Below are 21902 nucleotides of genomic sequence, written 5' to 3'. Positions count from 1 at the left end.
TTGCAGATAATCAAGTCCCTTCCAGCCAGTTTAAACAGAAAGGGATTTAGTGTGGGGAGTTAGGTATTTGCTGGAGGAGCAGGCTCCAGGCAGGGCTTGCAGGAATAAATCTCAGCACATTACACCCTTTCCTTCAAGGGAGGGAGAGGCTACCCTGTGTAATCAGGAAAAAGTCAAATACCCCAAATGTTGGCAACAGAGCAAGCCGTGTCAGCTGTGACCCTCACACAGACTCTTGCCCACCAGGAAGCTAGAGCCTGGAAACTTCTGGAGTAACAGGAAATGCGTCCTATATTGGTTACTATGAAGCAGCCTGGGCCTCACTTCTGTCTTCTGGAGCGTTTGGTCTGATAGATAGAAGCTGGATCTTGTGTGGAAGCACAGCTGTGAAGAAATCTGGGAAAAGTGGTTTCCAGCATTAGCCCTCCGGCCTGCAGTAATCCCTGCTACTGGAGGGTGGGATGGATAAAAGGCATTTTGAGCAGGTCAGCTAAGCTTATTGTTTATTGCCATGGTACAGAGCTGCGAAATGCATGCCGAATTCAAATAAATACAAGCAATTTGAAATAACACGAGTAGAGATGTAAACCCAGGAATAACACTGCGCGAGCAGGGAGAGGCACAGAGGCTTGGTTATGTAGGGCTTAGGAATTTAGACTTTAAGCTCTAATAGGGAGCCACTGAAAGGCTTAAGGAATGAGTGTGTGGATGTGCGTGTGAGGTTGTGAATGGGGGTAAGGATTCATTTTCCTTGACTGCTGAGCAGCTGTGTATGTTAGATGCAGCGGTTTGTTGATAGATGTTTAACAACTGGCTCTCCAGAGGAAAAAGTGTGCTGATTTGTAGGGTCTATCAATGTCTGTGTTATAAATGCTCCCAACTTGGCCTGTGTCAAGTTACCAACATGACATCACGGAGCATGGAACTGGGAAGAGATGTGGACATTTGGCACTTGGAAGTGGGTTCTTGGAGTTCTGACTCCAGAACACCTACGAATGTCATGTGACTTCATTCTCAAAACAAGATAGATAGTTGTTTCATGTCACAAATGCTGACATTGAGGCTTAGCGAGATAGATACTTTCTCCAAGGTTATGCAACTAATTAGTGGTCAAACCTTGTTTTAGACCCAAGCCTGCCTGCTTTCAAAGCCGTTGCCTTTCAGCAAGACAATGTTGCCTTGAATAGAGTAAAATGGCTAGATCTCCATTTCAGGAAATTCCTCTGGCTGGATAGAGGGAGAGGTTGATATTATGGCATGAAGGAGTTCTAAACCATATATAAATTTATATTCTAGACTATGGATAAATGAGTCAGTGTATATGTGTTCCAAAAAAAATTTATTTACCCAAGCAGGCAGTGGGTCTGTGTAGTATAGAGGTCGTTTATAAGGAAGCAGGGTCAGAGATAGGTGATTGTATTGACGCTTCATAAAGATACTTGGGGGGAAGTGATGAGGGTTAGTCAAGGCATGGCAGGGTGTCAGGAAGCGTGAACATGGCTGACAGAATAGCTGACCTTCCATCACTTCAGGTGGGGATGAGTTGGGGAAGGAGCAGAGTTACAGGTGGGAAGGCAAGGATGATTTCTAGATTTGCAATTGTGAATATGTGGTGCCATTGGCCAGATGGAATCACAAGAAGCAGGTTTCCTTAGAGAAAGCTTGTTTTTAATTTGGGTATGTTGAGTTCAAAGGGTCTATGGGAAGTCCAGGTGGGGATGTAGGAGATGGAAATGCATGTGTTCAGGAGGCAGGTCTGAGTGGGAGATTGTGGGCAGCTCTGTCCAGAGATGGCAGCTGAAATTCTGGCTGTGGGCGACCTTGGAAGAGAGAGTGTGAGAGGTCTGAGAATAAGCCAATAAAGGACTTTGGGAAACACAGAATAGTCTCAAGGAGAAGGGAGAATCATGTTTCTCTAGAACAGGTAAGAGTGTTTCCAGGATGAAAGAGTTCACAGTGTTTGGCTCTGTGAGGCACTGCCCAGATCCCACTTCAGGAATGAAGGGCTGTTTTTCTAGCCACTCTGAATACCCCCAGAACTGGCCCCAGCTCTCAGCCCCCTGGGGGCTTGCCTCTCCTAAAGGAAACTGCCTGGGGCTCACCTTCCAGGGGTGGCTCACATCCCTGTGCAGAAGTAGAAGGGCCCAGCTCCCTTGTCCCAACTGAAGGGCTGCTGTAGCTCCAATTTCCCTTGTGGTGTTGGCTGAGGCCTAAGTTGGGAGCACATCACAACTCCCCCAGTTTCTCCTGCCCAGTCCTGCTTCCTTCCTCTGTCTTCTGCAGGTACTAAGTCCAGGCACGCCCCAACAAGCATCGTGCAGGCTCATCTCTGTCTCAGCATCCGCTTCTTGGGAATCCCACATGTAGCAGAGGCTCTTCCCTCACGTCCTCGGCCCTGTGACATTGCTATTCAAGGGTGAGCTGGGCCAAGTCAATCTCTTCCTTCATTAAATTAAAAAAAAAAAAAAATCAGTGGTGGGTGAAAACCAAGACTCCGGTGACTTACTGACTGAATAAAGCTTTATTTCAATGAAAAATAAAACCAGAAAAATTTATATATTCATATATAACAACATCCAAAATGTTTTCTGTGGTACAAATGGGACATCCTAAAAAGTTCACCTTATATGCCAAAATAGGATTTCACATAATTTATCTTCAGAATCTATGAACAGACTGGGTATCACAAAAGCACTGGAAAACACTGGAAATAGTGACCATATAAACAGCAGGTTTTGTTTTGCTGTTTCAGGAGTAAGCAACACTGTAGTCAGCTTAGATGGAACAGAACACTCTGCGAAAAAGCCCAGTCAAGAGACAGTCTTAAGGTTAGTTCACTCTTCACTCAGGGTTGGTAGTTAAGCTCGCCTTAAAAGTCAGGGTGAGTGTGAGTCTATTACTATTAAAAGACATGGAGGAGAAAGAGTTTCACTTAGAAGTGGTAGCTGCATATGAGATTCTGTCTTACTTTAGATATCTGACTCTCATGCTCCTTTTTATCAGGCAGCTGACTTTATAGGGACAGCTCATGGAGACTCCTCTTTCTGGTCTCATTGTAGTTATCATTTTCACCTAAATTGGTGCTGAATTCGGAGTGCAGAGAAATGCTACCGAATTCAACTCCCTTCTGCCTAATTGCACTAAATCTTGACTTTCTGTTGCTCCTGGACTCAGAAAGCAGGAGGGCGTCTAACCAATTTAGCACTGATTTGAGTCTGTTCATTGTGGATTTCAGAGTTTAATGCCAATGGGGACTGTACAGACACACATGCTTATTCATACCAAACTTTTCAGAGCACTCTAGCTCCCTGGAAATGCTAAGATGTTTTTCCAAATAAAATGAATGTTATGGCTACAGTTTAGCAGAATAAACATGCTTTCAAGGTTTGATCTCTCTGCATACTAGCTCCATGACTGACAACTCCTCAAGTTGTCAGTTGTATTTCCTTCAGAAGCTTGGTTTAGTCCAGGAAGTTCAAGAATCTGGATTAATGAATCATCTTTTAATTTTACTTAGATGGTGGCAAATATAAAGCTACAATGAGGTCTCAAATATCAGTGTGAAGACTTCCCTCCATGGGTCTGTGGATCTCACCACAATCTTGTTATATCTGCTCCACGTTGTCCTGTGGGTGTCAATGCACGTAGATCTAAAAACTAAGAATAATGAGTTTCACAGTAGTTTTTTCCTATTTTTTGTTAGTTACTCAGTCACGATTTAAGAAAATGTTCCTTTGAGTTGCTTTTCATTGCTATTACAGGGAAGCAGTGCTATTGTTAGAGCACAGTGGCTAGGTTGGGCTTCTCTCCCTTGCAGAGCTCTGAGCTCTCTTGCATGTGAAAGTTTTAGGTGGCCTCCAACCTTCAGCTCTGTACTCCTGCAGAAGGGGACAAAACCAGAGCTCCTTAAAATTCTATTGACTTGCGGCCAAAACATCATTAGGAGCCTCTGTGATGGCTTGGCCATGTCCAGTCAGGTCAGCAAGCAGGGGAATGCGTTGTTGGATCTACAGCTCCCTGTGCCACTCTGTTCCTCTGAGACAGTTAGTATCCTGAGCTACAGGGGCACACTCAATTGAGGTTTTCGAAAGTCATAAATGAATTGGGAACTTATTCCCTGCTGGGCACCTGCTGGTCTTCTAAATACTCTAAACCACCTGTTCTCCTAAAATACTTGGAAGAGATCTGTAACCTCCGGGTGGCGATGAGCGGAGGGTTGGTACGCGGACACGTATAGAGCTTACGTATGAGCCATTCTTAATGGTTGCTGGGCTTGATGGAGCCGCATCACACGTATCAGCTTGGTTTCTTTCAGGCAGGGTCAAAGGGGGCATGTGTTATACTTCAAGCAACAAAAGCACACTGCTGTCATCGATTTGGTGCCTCCTTTAATGCCCCCAGGATTGGCACTGCTTCATTGGCTGGGTGTACAATACAAAATCACACTTCCAGCAGCTGGTCCCCAGCCTGTGTGTGGAGGTGCTGTGCTCTTTCAGGTGCCCGTTATGGTGACAACAGAGGCATTCTCTCCTGGGGCCATTCTTCTCCCACACGCAGAGTGTCTCACCTCCCACTACGCCTCCTGGCTGTCCCTGTGTGGCCTTGGCCTTCATCCAGAAGGAGCCTCTGACTTGGCTGGGTCAGATAATCTACAGAAATTTGGTTGAACTGTGGTTCATACTGAAGAACTGATTTTTAATTCTTCAAAAGAAGTTATGTTTTCCCACCTGATGGCTTTCTTCTCAAAGGTTCTTTTTTAGTTTGAGGGGAATGCAGCTTTCAGCATGTTGGCCAGGAACCCCTATAGCTCACCTGAACGCCACCTTTGGATAAGCACGGTCTGGCATCCTCAACTTTTTTCACAAATTGCAAACAGTCTAAAGGTATCTGGCTTTGGAGAGATGACAGGACAAAAACCAACTTGACAGTCAATTTTCAAGAGGGCCGTAAGTAAATTGTAGACTAGAAAATGATACCTCTTAAAGTCCAGTAAATGACATGATTTAAGTCTAAAACCAGCAGTTTCTTCATTCTTGGTAACAGAACTCTCTTTTAAATTAAAAAATAAGACAAAACTAGATACTGCGTGGATGCTATGCATTCAATAATACTATAATTTGTTAAATCTTGACAAACAGGTATTCTAATCCCAGTTAAAATATGTCTACATTGAACTGAAAATTCTTTCTTTCTTTTTTGGGGAGAGGGATTGAAACACAAATGTGAAAAGGCTTAAAGTATTTCAAGGGTCACTGAGTGATTCAAACTGCTGCCCCCAGGTTTGGTGTTTCCTGGTCTCTTGTTTTGTGTTCTCGTTTGGGTCAGATTATAAATTATAGAAGTTCTGTAAAATAAGTAGAAAAAACTGCAAAGCTCAAAAGAAATTGTGATGGGTTTTGGAAGGTGGGGTTTCAGCTTTTCAAAGCTCTGTCATCTTCTCAACTGCAGACCTGGCCATTGGTAATGCCCTGACTTTTCTTAAATACAGCAGATAAAGAATGAGTTAGTTTCATATTTCTTCTCCCTCCCTCTGTTTTATTTTTTAAATTCCCTTCCTCCTCAAACTTTCCAGAAAGCTTTTCATCTTCCATTCTCCATACTGGCAACCACATGTATACACACACATACACACACACACACATCCCACACGACCTCTGCCCTCTACTACCTGCTGGTGATCAATCTCCAGAGGCCACAGTCAGCCCCTCCCTGTCCCCAAGTGCAGATGGCACTGCTTGGCACTGAGTCTGGAACTGACACCTCCAGAGCATGGCTTCCTGTGTGACCTACCCAGAGGGCCCTCTTTTTCCCAATTACGTTTTAGCCTTCCACTGGGAGCCTAAAGTCAAGCCCCCAGTTATGGTAATTACAGGCAGATTTGGGGATGACTCTGAAACCAGGTATGTCCAAGCTCTTGTGCCTGGAACATGGAGGGAGGACGGTGAGGAGGACCCAGGGAGTTTCAGCTCTCTTCGCCTGATCACCTTGGTCCTTGAAACAGATTCCTTCTGGAAACTGACTAGCTTTGCACATTCTCCCAGGATGCTAATACTGCATTTGCATCTTGCTTTTATATAAAAATGGAAGAAATATGGGAAATGCATATATCAAATCTGTGGTCTGGGAACCTGAGAAATTTTATAAATAAAGATATGTCATCTTCCTTCGGGTACAAGATATTTCAAAGAGCTCACTAGTCATGTTTGCTGTTGTTTTTTCCTTTTTCTCAATGAAAAAAACGACTCACTTAAGATGCCCATGTTTGCAGGCACTTTTCACATTTAACAACTCGTAAGGTGGCTGGAGCTCAGCCTGAGAGTGGATGATGATTCGGGCAGAGACTATCCGTGCTGCCCCTTCTGCAGGGTGTGGCAGGTGATCTAGCCGGGGAGGCACCCGGGGTAGAGTTCCATTGTTATTTGCCTTTTCAACTACCATTTTCACTGAGTGGAACAATGCTAAACTTATATCAGATATCAGGCTGTTTTTATGACCAGATTTTTTCCTTCTGTATCCGCCCCTCCTCCATCCCAAATTCTAGTCCTTTCCTTTTCCCTCTGACTAGCAGTCAAACGCTGCAACCTTGGTGAGGAAATCCTAATCTGTACCACAAAGAATTCTTAACAGGAAGATAGCCCTAAGGTCCAGAATGGGCAAAGGCGATGCTAGACAGTGTCCTTTCTGGACTGTGTGGAGCTCGGCGGTGTTCAGCTATACGGCTGCGGTCATGGGGTTCTTCTGCCGGGGGTCCTGGCTTCGGTAGAGGTACCGGTCTGGGCTGCCCCCTCGGGGTCCTGGTCTGCCCATTTCTTGATAGGCTGGTACTCTGTGGTGCTGAGGAGGGGAAGGTGGAACATCTTGACGGAAGGGTCCTTTGTGCTGGGGGGCTGGCGGAGGTGGGTAGTACTGAGGATACCGGAGATCTGCCACCCTCAAATCTGGGGGGCGTGGATAGCTTCCTTTGGGAAGATGCATAGGATGAGCACCTGGATAATAGGGAAGCTCCCGTTCCTTGTAGAGTCCTCGAGGCGCTGCTGTCAGGTAGTCTACAGACTCTCCTGGGCCTCCCCTGGGAAGAGAACAGACACATCAATGGCTACTAGGCTGGCGGCTCAGTGCCAAACCACTTTCCTCAGCTTTCCATGAAGTGTGGCCATAGCCTAGGTCTGGCCAGTGGGGTGAGAGCAGAAGTGATATGTGCCCTCAAAAAGAGAGGGCAACTCTTTGGTCCCTAGAGAAGTCACTTTTGACCAAATGATATCTTAGAATATCATATGCTGAAAAAGGCAGAGCAGCCGGAAGGAAAGAGTCTGGGTTCTTGATGCCATGGAGCCAACATGTCATCTGGGACTGCTCACACTCAGATTGGTTCATGAGAGAGAAATATATTTCTGCCTTGTTTATACCCTCTGATGTTGGCTTAGATTACAGTAACCAAATTAGTTTTCTAAAGGAGGCAGAGTTCTACTCTCTTAAAGCTGGGATTATTTGCACCCCCCCCCCACACCCCTCTGTCTCACTGAGGACTGTCCCCCTTATAATGGTGGAAATGTACAGGTTATTCTGGATGATACAGCTTCCTATGACTTGTATTCACTTCTCTCCTAAGTCTGTGGACTGCTTTTTACATGGGTCACGGTCTTGGGGTCACTCTGGATGGCCTCTGTCACATCCCTGTGTGGAGTATTTTGCTCTCCCCTCTCTACAGTTCCTAGGAAGAGTCCCAACCCAGAGCTAGGAACTACCCATCTAGAATTTTGATATAAAGCAATTCTACTGCAGAGTCAAGAAATACCACCAGATCAGTAGCAGTGTAGGAAAAGGCAAACCAGCTGTGAGCTCCACTGTGTGACCAGTAGGCACACAGAGAGGCCCGGGACAAGAATAACACTAACAGAGAGTGACCCTGTCTGGATCTCTCTATGAAGACAGCAGGCATCTTCTGATCCATTTGCCATAACAGAAGCAATACGTCTCTAAACGTTGTACAGATGACCGCATCTTATCTAGCCTGAGGTTAAACACATGAGTTCTGTTTGCAGCTCTTAAAATCCCATAAACCTTCTGTGCACATATTCACCACCACCATCCTCAGATCATTTTTTACCACTCCCCCTTTGATTATTTTTTTTTTTTTAAAGAAAAACAGCAACAATAATAATTAATGAAAAGCTCTCCAACATCGGAGTACAAAACTGGTAGAACACTTGAAAGAAATGACAGGGCTGTAAGAACAGGGTGTCTGTGGTTAATCAAGCACTGTCAATGAGGGTCAAAATCACCCTGTAATCTGCAGAGTTTGATGTTAAAACAGCTCTGTAAGCTCCCCAATCAATGAAGGTTTGACAAGCTCCAAGCGAGGGTGCATGTGGAATGCAGCATATAACACATTCATAAGGATGAACAATGGAATTCTCTCTTTACATTTTATGTCTTAATTTGGCTATGCATAATAATGAAAGATAGATCCTTGAGCTTAGGGTAATTTGGTTAGTGAGAGTTTTCAGATAAAAAAATTAAATTGTTTGTGTACAAGTTATTACGGCATCAAGCGCTATTATTCAGTGCAGTGTGCTTCGCTCTATTTTAAATTACCCATGACAAATAGAGCACAAATACATAATCTGTCACTCCAGTCCTGGGAAATAAAAGATCGAGGTTTCACCTACTCTTCCCTTTAAATTTTAGTTTTGATTTAGAAAATGTCCAGCATTCATGATATTTTTATAGTAAAATTTTTAGTCTTCCCACCCCCATGTTCCTTTTTATTTCCTTTCAGTTCATGTTAGAGATTTCCGAAACACACAAAACAATCCTTAACCTGTGCTTTCTCTCCAAGCCTACTGAAGATATTTCTCTGCATGAAGTGAAACATGTGGTTTTTCTGCACTCATTTTAAGCCCTTGGGATAAATCACTGACATTTGCAACACACAAACATTATCTGCTTTAAAATGAACATACAACCAACGCTCCCTCTGGACCTTCTTAGCGTGAGTGTTTCCTGTTTAAAATGGAAAGAGAGAAAGGAGGAATTCCAGGCCTTGGACTTTTAGGGTCCTGTTCTCTCCCTGGAGATTTCTCTCTTTTAAAACAGAACATTATAATAGACAGGCTTGCCTTGGGTTTTTAAAAATTTTTAGAGAGACAGTCCAGATCAAGTGGTGATGGGGCAGAAGCCACCCTGCAAGGTGCTGTGTGTAGCTGGGGGGGCCTGGATCTCTCCCCCTACATTTCACCCCTGTGGCCTGTCTCCCTCTCCCTGCCAGAGGCAGGAGCTGTCCCTGGGCAGATGGGGCAGAACTCGTTAGTTTTGGGGTCCCATCTTCCTTCTTGTGAGGGCAAGGTTTTTAAGTCTGGGAGTTTGCTTACATGAGGCAGAAGCCAAAAGAGGTAGCTGTTCTTTGTCAAGAAATGAAATCATGGAAATCATCTTTTCCTGTAGAACTCATCATAACAGTTATCGTTTCAAATTTTTCATAGAGAAGGCAAACAATGAGCTAGACTATGAAAACACTGTTTAAGGTTCAAAGAGAGCTGGAAGAATTTTTCTTTCTTTGATGGGGCTGTTGCTTGTAAGAACTTTTTGCTCAAAATTGAATGTTTCCTTCAGACTTTCGTCAGGGCAAATTCTAAGTGGTTGTGAATGTATATGTTCACGTAGTTAAAAAGAACAACTTTTAAACAGGAGCATAAGCCTCCTCCTTATTAACTACAGAACTCTATATGGATAAAGGAAGAAAGAGGGAACTGAAATTTTAGCTTTGTTAATCTTGAGTTTTTTCTTTTTATAATTTCTTTATTTGGGTGAAATGTAGTATTTGTGGAAAAACATAAAACCAATTCATTCCAGGGTACAAAAAATGCTTCTCATAGTGACTGATGCTATACATATTTGAGTCAACTCTGAGAAAGCTGGAAAAGCCTCCTCTGGAGATTCTGAAAACAAGGATCCAAATGACAAATACATTGGGACTTCAAGACCCCTCATTTTGCATGTGACCTCTTGAGTTTTATTTGAATATGTTATTTTTTTCTTAGAAAAACCTTTCAACTGAATATCTAACTGAAAAACCATATTGACTTAAAGAGAAACCTATATTTGCTTTTTTATAATATAACTATTTGAGAAAGCTGTTATGAAAATATATTTTTAAAATTTCACTTTATTATTGATGAGACTCATTTCTGGAAGATAAAAGGAATTAGATTTTGTTGGAAAACTCACAGGAACTATCTCAGGAGTATAGTCTACAATCACAAACATGCAATAATGAAATTGATCCTTTAAGCTAACCATGACAAAATGATATGCTATTGCCATATGTACAGAAATAACAAGGATCACCTGAGATTTCCCTCTTTTGACATCTCAGTATGTCACTCTTCTTCATTAAACAAAAAGGGACTGAAAGTAAGACCAATAAGGCCAGATAATAGACCCTGGGCACCAAACATCATCTTTTTATGCAAGAATGGAAGGCATACTCTTACACTGGGTAAGATATTGAGTGGGGAAAGGGTTCAGTAATGGAAAGACTGGATCACTGGCAAGACTTTTTATCTAAGAATGAGGTGGCTCTACGTACTGGGCTAGATGAAGAAGCATGAAGAGTTGTGTCCTCCCATCTCCCCCTGCATTACTCCTTCTTCTCCCACCTCAATTATAAATAAAATCTCTTTCCCCTGAGCTCACCCAGTAGGTCATTCTCACCTCATATGTCTTTCACCCCGCCTCCTGGCTAGGTGTACACTGCACTGGAGCAAGAACATTTGGAAGGAAGGAGCTGAGTCTTATCTATCTAGTGATCTTCCTTGGAATTTAGCACAGGGCTTCCATGTCAAAGGTGCTCCATCAATATATGTTGAGTTTGTTGAAGAACATTTAAATTAAAGAGAAAACCCACAAACATACACAGTAACCATAGAGGGTCACTGTGTGTAGGGGCTGGAGGTAGGTAGATGGGTAGATGAATAAAGGAGAAAGCAGACTCTCATTGAAAGTTAGATATTGACAACAGTTGAGTAAGACTGGTCTCAGTTTTTAAAGAAGGAGGGAGGAAAGGAAGGCGAGATGGTGAGCTGAATAACAGTTGCATTGGGTTCAACTCAGAATGACTTGTAAATGTCATCAGGGCAGGGGTTATGACATTTGTCCTGCTTGCCCAGAACAGAAGCATGATGTCTTACCTCTGTTGTTTTGCATAGTGCTGGAAACACAGTAGGTGTTTAATAAATCTTGGACTTGATTTTAATTGTGTTGACTTACCAGTGAGGTCAACCAGGACTAACGGATGCATGTTAAGTATATTAAGTACAGTTAAGTGTGCTTATTAAAGAATCAGTTAAGGGCTATTTCTGTCATGGTCCAGCAAGGAAAATTTGTTTCTGTCATAAAAACTTCTTAATATATGCTTACCATGAAGTTTAAAAAATACAGTGCATGAAGTTTTAACTAAAGGGCTGTAAGGAGACCATGCCAAAGGTGAAGAGCAGGTGTGATCACCACAGTGTCAAGGAGGATTGATGAACACGAACCGGAGGTCAAGGAGATGTTCAGTTCCTCCTTGTCACAGCACTTCCCAACCTTTTTTCCACCAGAATTCACATGATTGATGACTTTCATATAAGACCACGTGCCTAGGAGAGGCAGAAGCTAGGAATATGCTAACTTCCTCACCACATGCTGTAACTCAAGGCCCTTCCCTCCCACTGAAGAAAGAACAAGGGGAGTCAAGTGAGTGGGGTGGGGGCGTTATTAAGGAAGAAACTTATATCTGCTATAATTTATTAAAATAAATCATTTATAATCTTTAGTTTTTCAAGAGTCATGGACAAATCCTTGCAATACAGAGCTGCTCACAATTCACCTATGTGTCCCAAGGCTGAGTATAAGAACCACTGCTGTATCTATCTGATGAGCTCCTTTTAGAGGGAAAAATGGCAGGCGAAGGTGAAGAAAAAGAAGGGAAAATCAACTAATATTGAGACACGTAAGCAACCAGAAAATAGTTTGTTTTGGGAGGAGATGAGTTTAGCAGGCATAAAAATAAGGTATGCAGTAAAAAGTGTGAGGGCCATAAAGAATTTATGCGCAAAGGTGAGTATATCCAGCTTAGTCGCTGGCATTGGGTTTCTCATGGAAAAGCTTCCAAAGGGGAGAATGTTTTGTTATTCTTAATTACTGTAAAGTATGATGTGTGCTATTAGCAGCCAAACAAAGATAATTTCTTAACTTTCAAAGTAAGCCTTTACGTATTTCCTTTTTTGGTAATAATTGACTGTGGCCAAATTTGGGGTTCAAATGGAGGAAATAACATGATGTAAAACTCCCAGTGCTGTCGAAGGGAGGTCCTTGCACCCCTCAGCAGAAAGTCGACATCTGGCAAAACCACACTCCTCAACACGCCGCTCATGGATTATTTAGTGGCTGAGCTGGTGTTGGTGCTTTCTTCTCTGGTTCTTTCACAAATACTAAAGCTAAAAAAGATCAGCGCAAACTAATATACTTGTAGGCGCTTGGATCGCCCATGCTGTGTGGACAGAGATGCTTTTAGTCTGTGTTTGGAATTCCTTTGGTGTCAGGTTTCCATTCACCAGGCCTTCATCCTTGGTCCAGGCACGAATGTGGTCGGCCAGGATTAGCAGAGCCCACTGCAATGTGTATTACGTCATTTTGATTTCTGCAGATTTTACAGAATCATAAAATATAATGATCATTTGATGGCTGATGCTATAAAAACAATTTTAGAAAAAAAATTCCACTTTCATCACTCGCTTTTCCCATTGCTTTATGAGGTAAGGACTCTGCTGTTTGCAAAGACCTGGAGAAGGAAAAGATTTGCCATCAGATACCTTTAGTCCTTGCTAGGACCAAAGACATGTTTGCAAAGAAAATGAAAGAGAAGATACTTACTTAGTGAAGTGAGGTGTTCTACATACACTTTATTTATGTTATCTGGGAAATGGCCCTTAAGAACATTTCATCCTATCAGTAGATGGGAGGTATTCCCTAAAAATGGTCTTGCTAAAATAATGCCTTTTTTGGGGGGTGGGTGAGGTTCATAAAGTGGGTGCCGAGGACAACTAGAAAGGGCAAACATGAGAGTTTATGCACAGAAGGAATTGTGAAAAACCAAAACTGTTGAGAGTGACTGCAAAGAAAAGTCAAGAAATTCATTTGAACACTGCCTGCACGTAATCACCCCGTCTTTTTAACCACAGAAGAGGTCTTATTTAAAGAGAATGGCAATCAAAGGAAGAAATCATGACTCGGTAGGCCACTAACATTATCTCTCTTTCAAAGTAGTTCCTGGAATTTCAATATCTAAACACGGGGGGTTTCATCCAATTGTCATGCAAGAGACAACAGTTCAATTTTAAGGTCAGACTTGGAGGGCCAACAGGTTCTGAAGTGCAGGGACCTGAATTCTAAAGAAGGCCTCCCCCAGCCCTCACAGAAGCATGACATAGGATTTTGCTCAAGGTACCTGCCTGAAGACAGGACATTCTAGAAGTGAAAGGCACTGCTCTTCCCTGTTTCATTTAGATTATTTTTTGAGTAATACCTGAAACTTTTGAATAAGATATTCATACATTGCTGCCACCTTTTTACCTGCCCCCAAGCCCATGCTGTTAATTTCTGAAGTCTGGGCCATGGGAGAATTTTGATTAAAACTACCTATCACATCAGATCATTAGCATTCCTTTTCTCAAGGGTTAGGACCACAGCAATGGAGTTCTGAAGTGTGTGTGTGTGTGTGTGTGTGTGTGTGTAAAGGCTTCCATACCATGATTTCATTTAGACCTGGGAGCATCCTGCCATTGTACTTATCTTATTCTGAACTTTGCAAGTGGAAGCACTGGGGACCTGTGCCACTACTGCATTTCATAAACTCAGCCCTGTGCTCCAAACTGGATTTAAACTTCCAAAGACCAAAGCTTCCCAGCACAGCAGCTGTTTCTGGAGTGGCTCCAGCATGCCAGGTCCCATCCTAGCATTTTCTCCACATTCACATGTTTATTTATTTATTTATTTATTTATTTATTTATTTATTTATTTGTTTATTTTGTTTTGTTTGTTTGTTTATACATGGACTGGGTACAGTCAGAAGTGCGGGAGGGTGAGAGAATTCACCAGAGCCAGAGCGGGGAGCAGAGCAGGCAGAAGGACCGAAGTACACTGCTGAGGGGAGCAGCGGGCGGCAGGAGAGGTCTGCGCGCCATGTGGGACCCTCCTCCGGAGCAGCCGGGGATCAAGCCGGCGCCGCAGAGGCTGCGGGCAGCTTCGCAACCCAGCGCTCAACCGCTGCGCCACCGGGGAGGCCCCACATGTTTATTTTCACAACAACATTCCAAGGTCAGTACTGGTATTATCCCTGGTTTGCAGATGAGGAACTGAGGAACAGAGATTAAGTAACCCGATCAAGGTACACTGGAAGTGGCAAGGCCCAGAATCAAGTCCAGGCCAACTAACCTGGAGGATACATGTGTGATCAGGAAGCTGGACCATTCAGCCTTTCACCTCTCTTGCTTCGACCTGCTCAGAAGGTGCCTATCGGCAGCAAGTGAAAGAAATTGGTTTATATTTAGAAATTCATTCAAAAAGACTATGGTAAAAAGGCAAAGAAATTGTCTGTGGGTATTTAGGCTTTTAAAGATGCCCAAGAAGGGGAAGTTACTGATAATTTTATTCAGAGACCTTTAGCTACTTTTCCTTGGGGGAAAACACAGATTTCTGGTGTCTCTATGAAAATCAAAAGACACATTCATGTGTTTCTGTTTGCAAGGCTCTGTGTTCAAGGCTACAAATTTGAATGTTGGTATCATTAAGAATCAATGGTGTGTTTATTAAAAAAATAGATTCTGGGACTTTAACCCCAGAGGTGGGTTGGTTTGAAATGGGAATGGGAACCCACACTTTGCCCAAGTCCCCTGATGATTCAGATGCAGGTGGTACATGCTTTAAGGAGTCATACTGTGTCCATACGGGTTAGGAATATATGTAAAACTGCTCTTCAAACAATCTGGAATCAAATAAAACCATTGCAACAGAAAGCAATTCAGCTGGAATGGGCACATGAAGATATAAACAACAGGAGTAAGGACATAAAGTTGAAAAATCTTGGAAAGTGGAAATCACAGGTATTTTTTGACACTGACTGGTGAAAAGTGGGTGAGTGAGAAGCTGCTCAGTCTGCAGAGACTGTGTGGAGCCTGCTCATGGAGAACCACAAAGCCAGGGGAGGATTAAGGATTGTGGTTTTTATTCAGTAGGATTTGAAGGCAGGAAGTGATGCCAATTACCCATGGGACAGCTCCACTTGGAGGTTCCTTAGGCACCACACACCTTACAGGCATACTGCTAGCTAATGACCTCTCCCCAGATCTGCTGCTTCTCCATGGGTCCCTTTGAAGAATGATGTAATCTACACAGTGAACAATGCCAGAAATCTAGACTTCTTTGCCAGTCCTGCTCTAGCCAGACATGAGGTTGTAGAAAATGCTCTCTTAAGTATTCTCACTGCCATGGCCATACTTTAGGTTTAAACCCCTTTCTACTGGACTAGTCATAGCATATTAGGACAGGCCAGATATGGCCTCCCAAAGGAGCAATTCAGCAGCATAGAGCCAAGTACATGAGAATGCGGAGGACAGTTGAATTTTGTAACCTTCAAGCCAGCTGCCACCAACTTCAAAGTAATTTCAAGTGTGTTGTACTTATTCTCCAATGAAAAGACATGGCATGATTTCTAAAGACTGGAGAGTTCCGTTTTTTCTTGGGAACGGTATGAGCATTTACATTTTTTTGGATATGATTCTCTCACATTTAAACCCTGACAACAGGCAAAGTCTTTTGTTTGTGTCTAAAATTGAAATCTACCTGCTACCTGTAAACCATTTTTTTTTAAGTCAGGTAATCTTTTCCCATAAATGTGTGAGGTCTTTATGTTTCCCAAACCTCTGGGCTCACTTTCTACCTAAAGAAATAAGCATGGTGGTATTAGTATTGGATTTTTAAGCAGTTGAAAGACAACTGGACCAGAAACCAATGTAAACAGGAGCAGCACTGGGTTCGCTCTGGAGAGGACGGATTTGACATCAGCACCTCCAAATACTGACTCCATCTCATCTCCAACCATGCAGGTTTCCTGTCCAAAGGGTGTCTCTCATCCTCTTCTCAATAGTGACAAGGGCTTCCTGGTCCCAAATTTGATTGGAGAGGGCACCATGAAGGGAGGAGCCCCATCCCAGAGCTCACTTGGGACTAGGGGAGGTTTGCATTTTGATAACTGATTCAGCCACCATTATGCTGGGCTGTGTTTTAGAAATTTATACTTTAATAATCTTCCTGATGCCCAGCACCCAGGCAGTGGGCCCATTCTCCAATTTCTACCATATAATAAACCTAAATATTTTGGACCTCTCGCTATTAATTTTGATGTGTTATCTAAGCACCTCATGATCATTGTTACCAAAGTGTGGATGATAATTCTCTGCCTTCGTCTCCCATCTGTGCTAACAGTTCCCAGAGCTGCAGGCTGAGCCAGTGGGCACCAGGAGGCTGTGCCCTTGGCCCCACTCAGCCCTCCTGTCTGGAATCCAGCTCATTATTGCACAAAGTGCTTTGGAAACAGCATGAGCACGGCGCTCCACACAATGTCACATTCTTGAATTCAACTTTCATTTTTGCACGTGAAATGGATTTCGAACACAAAGGTGACTGAACTGTATTGTCAAAATGATTTTCAACAAATAATATAAGATATTAGGAAAGTCTTAGGGGCTGATGACTAGAGCTGATCACCCATCCTGCTTTGGTCTCTTCATCTTCTGCTAATCACTACATGGCCAGTAAAAAAAACTGGTTGTTAATATCATTACAGACCTTTTACTCAGAAATCTCCTTTTATTGAAATGAGAGCCTTCTTTGTCCCTTTTTCTTTCTGCTGCCTGACAGTCAGCCCAACTTCTTCGGGTTCCATCTTTGCCTTTGATGATGGCAAAATTGAAGAGCTGGCAAATCAAGGCTTATAATAGCCCAAGCTGATTGGGGCTATGAGATGACTCGGCACTCAAAATTACTTCTTTTTCTTCTTTGTTCCTTTTTGTCTCAAATGTTCTTGTACAGTCACTGTCCTGAGCTTTCTCATATCCCCTGCTCTTACCTGCCCCCCGACTCCCTTTAGCAAACTAATATGTGGGTTCAGAGCCATTGATGAGTGCTTTTAAAAAAAAGAAAGCAGACCAAGCTTTTATTGTGAGCGGGTGCCTTCAGATGTCATTTCATCCTACATTTGTTCTCTAACTCCCTGATTATTGATTTATTCCTTGAAGAATTCAAAGAAAACTGTACATTCACCCTCTCTTCTATTTCTTTGAGTGTTGCCTTATTCTCAGTCATCTTTGCTGCTGGTATATGTACCGATATGAAAAGATAAATGCATTTATCACATGCATTCTATTATCAGCACGGCAGCAACTTCAATTCTTGAAATCAGTCACGAAATGGAAGCTTTAATAATTTAAATAAAAGCTTATCATACAAAAGCAAATATTTACAAGTATGAGTTGTCTAATTTAAAGAAATTAATTAAAAGTAAATGCTGAAGTGATTTAAAACTAAAGAGCCATTACCAAATAAAACATTATTTACCATGTAGCCCACGCCTGCTTGATTTTGAATTTCAGGAGAGGAGGGATCCAGGCTGTCCCTTCACTTGTGGTTTCCAAACCCACCAACCTACTTGGGAACCAGTCTCACTTGCCCATTAGGGCGGGCAGGTGTTCTCAGGGTTTGACATTCTTTAGGGTCTTGGGTCTCAGGGCCTCTAGATTCAGCATGATGGGGAGAGCATGCAATTTAGAGGCAGAAGATTGTGTCTGACTTGAGAAATAGGATCTAGGTGACTTAGCTTTTTTGGAGCCTCGATGACCTCATAGGTAAAATAGGGATATTGTAACTGCCTTTCCTTCCTTTGCATACTAGTGATGGGAACTGAATAAGAAAAAACAAACCAACAAAAAGACCAGCATACCTTGGTCCTCAATACTTATTGAATTTGAAGTCACATTCAATTACTATTAAGATAAATAAAATGGGATCTTCTATGTAGAGATTAAGGTGATTGTCTGAAGACCTAGAATGAGCAAATAAACAAATGCATAACAAATCCAAAACCAATGACTGCAGTGTGGGCTCTGTGTCCTACTCCACACACTGCACACCCTTGGGCTAGTCAGGAGTATCCTTAGCACAGGGGCAACCTGCACAGCCACAGAATATATACCTCCAGCTAGTCTACCACGCACGTCTACAAACTTTCAGTTTGCTGCTGTCATTCCAACACTGACTGCTTTGTCACATATGTATCAGCCTCCCTATTATTCTGTAAACCCAGGCCTTCCTTTCCTTCAAGGCCACACTGATCTGCTTCTCTCCTTGCCGGTTCCCATCTGCTCCAGCCGCTGTTTATACTGCAGCCCCTGCCTGTGGGGATAACTCTCATCTTCTAGATTCTGCATCATCACATTAAGTTTGCATCCTCTGCTACCAGGTGTATGTTAACCAAATTCCCCACTTATAGGCATGACAGTGCCCTGGGAAGTAGGCTAAAATTTCTATCACCTACCCCAGTCAATTTTTAAATCTTGAAAAACACAGTAATTCTCCATCACTAGTTCTGTGCTGTAAAGAACTACAGAAGGGAGAGAGCCAGGCGGGGCCTGGGATAAAATTGCAAAGATAGGGTCATATCTCAGGGAGCTTCAGTCAAGTGATTTTACTTTTTCAGACATTATCTTCAACTTTGTAAAATGAAGACATTAGAATAGGGGCCCCCAATCAGCACCAGGGCTTACAATTTCATGGCTCTTCCAGGAAACTACACAGGCTCCAGTCCTAATTGGCCTCTGATCACACGGCTGCATTTCAGCCTGACCCCTGCAAGGGTGACCCTGCCTGGACTTCCTCACTTATCTGTGCCTTAGTTTCTCCATCTGTAAAGTAATATGTGCTTTTCTTCTCACAAGAGAGACTGAAATGACAGAGGTGAAAGTGTACTGGAGGAAAATTGGGGCAGAAAGAATCTAAGATCTGATATTACCCTGTGCCTCAAAGGTTGCAGTTATAAGGGGAGACTTGCCTTCCCTAAAAGGATTTCCAGATCAGCATTAGCCATCCCCACTGAGCAGTATTAGGTAGGTATTTGTCTGGCAAACAAGGTGCTAGGACAAGTTTCACTCTAGTCCTTGGCAGAGCAGAACCAGACCTCCGTTAACAGAGAGGTATGTCCCATTTCAGAAAAGCTGGGCTCTAATTTACCTCGTTGCCCCACACATTTTATGAGGAATGTATGGAGTTAACTGTTATCAGGTGGTTAAGCAATTTGATGAGGTGTGAACTAGCCCTTTAATTGTTTTATTTACAACACACTTATCCTTTCCTACTATCCCACTGGGGAGTTCTCTTAGTTGATTAATTTTAGTTAGGTTAAGTGAACGACAATTTGGTGAAACCAAAAGCTGAAAAATATCCACTGGAGATTTTGCAGTCTTACAGTTATTTGTTAAGTGAAGTTAAAAGAATCAATAAAACAACCACCACAACACAAAAAGAGATTATTGTTTATCATCATCATCACCATTTACAATATAACATGGGCAATAAGATGAGGAAAAAAAATAACTAAATTTTAAATCTACTTGTTTTTCTCTGGATACTTTATCTGGTACAAAGAAATGGCTTCAGAGGAACATTTCCTTTGTCAGGAGAAGGTAATCAGAATTATTTTTAGGAGCCAAAGGCTTACTTTTAAAAAATAATTGTATTATTTTTCCTCTTTAGTTTTAAATGTGGTTGGATGACACTCCTAATGTTCACCTAGCATGGAAGACCATCTAACCCCTTGGTTGGTGTAAGGTCAGGAACAGGACACAGAGCAGGTTTTCTGATCCCATGCAGACCGGGTAAAGGAGGAGTCAGAGTCCTCAGTGGGTTTTTTGCAGGTCTTTTATTGGGGTTCACCAGGCATATGGCAGGCATGGGTGCTGGGGGGCCGGGAGGCTGGCAGGCCTCCCAGCCCCCAGTAAATCCTCACTCTATCTGGGCTCTCTGGTGATCTCGGCTTCTCTTCGGCTTCTGCTGCTGCTTTCTCGGCTTCTGGCGTCCCTGTGACGCCGCCCTTAAAAGCAGTCTTAGCGCAGGTGTACCCACTTCAGGTGCCCGCCATCAGGCATGCATTGGATCACAGGGTTCCCTCATCTATCCTGATGGCGGGAGGGCAGAAAAGCCTGATACCTTTAACCTTACCCTACAGTTGGTGACGGTGTGAAATGAACACCAAAATATCAGCTCAAGAACCGACAACAAGGCATTGCATGAGGAAGTCAGGAAATGGGTACAGGTAGTTAGTGAGAATCAGGGACCCCAAAACCCAGGTGCCCAAGCTCATTTATCAAACCGAATGAGGAACAATCATTTGGAGTCACGGTGCCCCCAATATAGTAAAATCTGAATCTTCAGAAACAAAAGCAACAGACCAAAGTTCGTTTTAGGAAAGTGGGCCAAGTAACCTGGGAGATTCAGTGTGTCCCAGTAACCTAAAGATCCCATGGGCCTCAACCAAGCAGCATGAGACACAACACCGAGACACCCAACATGTGAACCCCCACTCCTTTCCCACCCAGCAGCAACACCCTCGGGACTCCACTCTGCTCTGAGAGCTTTCCTGTCCTTCCTCTTATCTGTCAATAAACTCCTTCTTTTCTGCCTAACACTGGCCACAACATCGAATTCTTTCCTTGCTGAGACAAGGACTGAGAAGAGCTCCGGACCCCACGCCAGGACCCCAAGCCTGATTCAGTATGAGCCCTTAAAAAAAATCTATCCCTAAGGATATTACAACCTCGCTGGGGAGACAAAGAGATGAAAGACAAGACGGGGTGAGTTTGCTCAATGCTGAGTAGGTGCCCTGGGATATCTGATAGGGTAAGAGCTCTGATGAGAGGGAGCGCTGAAGGAATACTGAAGAAGAGTTGGACTTGGTAAAGCAGAACAAAGGGGATGGTGAGCCATGATAAGACTATAAATAAAGAAGTTGAAAAACTGCAGGATACTGGGTAGAAAAGCTTAGAGGCCAGAAAGTGTTCTTGTGTGTAAGTGTCAAGCTTATCTGTCCTAGATATCATTTCTTCCTGATGCCTAATTTCTGAATCAGATGTCCCTTTAATGAACTTACGGAGTAATGTCAGTAATATTAGAAAATGAAGTCATGATTGGTTTAAATTTATATGGTAAGATTATATAAGATCATGGAAAATCTTTAATATAATGCAGACTTTCTGCTTGCATAGGAAATATTCTGCCTCTATGGAATTGCTAAACACTATATTTAATTACCCCTTTTTCTTGTGTGTGTCCCCCAATATACTGTGAGTTTTGTGATGAGGAGGACTATTACTGAATTCACTGTTGACTCCCCATGCCTGGCACACGGTAAACCCTCAATACAATATTTATGAAATGAATGCTAGCTGGATTCCTCTTGTGGATAACTGACAAAAAAAAAAAAGTTCATTCAAGTTTCAGCCTTTCGTACTTCTCTGCCCCAGCAGCTGGCATTTTGCTAGTGGCTTAGTGATCAAGCTCCCTTCTCAGACACAAGCTCCAATAAATGGGTCTCTGTTGAGAAGGTCGGCTCATCTGTGCTGCAGTAAACAAGAGCACTGGGTTCAAGTCCCACTCTGCCACTGGCTTTGAATGAGAAATTTCAGTGTTCATTTTCTTTACTCTAAAGTGGGGATTGTAATGCCAAGTTCATGGGGTTGTTGGGAGAGAAGATGAAATTAGAGAAGTATGGAAAACACAGGTAAGCGCCAAAGCCCTATTTAATTGTGTCATTA

At 42.9% G+C, this 21902-nt stretch overlaps 1 protein-coding gene across 1 annotated transcript in view; it reads right to left on the bottom strand.

The window, feature by feature from the left end:
* Window positions 1-2511: 2511 nt before the first annotated feature.
* PARD3B (par-3 family cell polarity regulator beta) overlaps window positions 2512-21902 on the bottom strand; it is an 882400-nt gene continuing 863009 nt past the window's right edge. The window contains 1 exon segment of the mRNA XM_054700017.1: window positions 2512-7069. Within this exon segment, the coding sequence (XP_054555992.1) occupies window positions 6712-7069 (358 nt within the window). The 3' untranslated portion in view covers window positions 2512-6711.

This window comes from Talpa occidentalis, unplaced genomic scaffold (genome assembly GCF_014898055.3).
Source record: "Talpa occidentalis isolate TD23 unplaced genomic scaffold, MPIMG_talOcc4v2.1 talOcc4.3, whole genome shotgun sequence".
In the NCBI taxonomy this organism is placed as follows: domain Eukaryota; kingdom Metazoa; phylum Chordata; class Mammalia; order Eulipotyphla; family Talpidae; genus Talpa; species Talpa occidentalis.
Note: the sequence above shows the minus strand (reverse complement) of the source record. Positions and strands in the feature narration are given on the sequence as shown.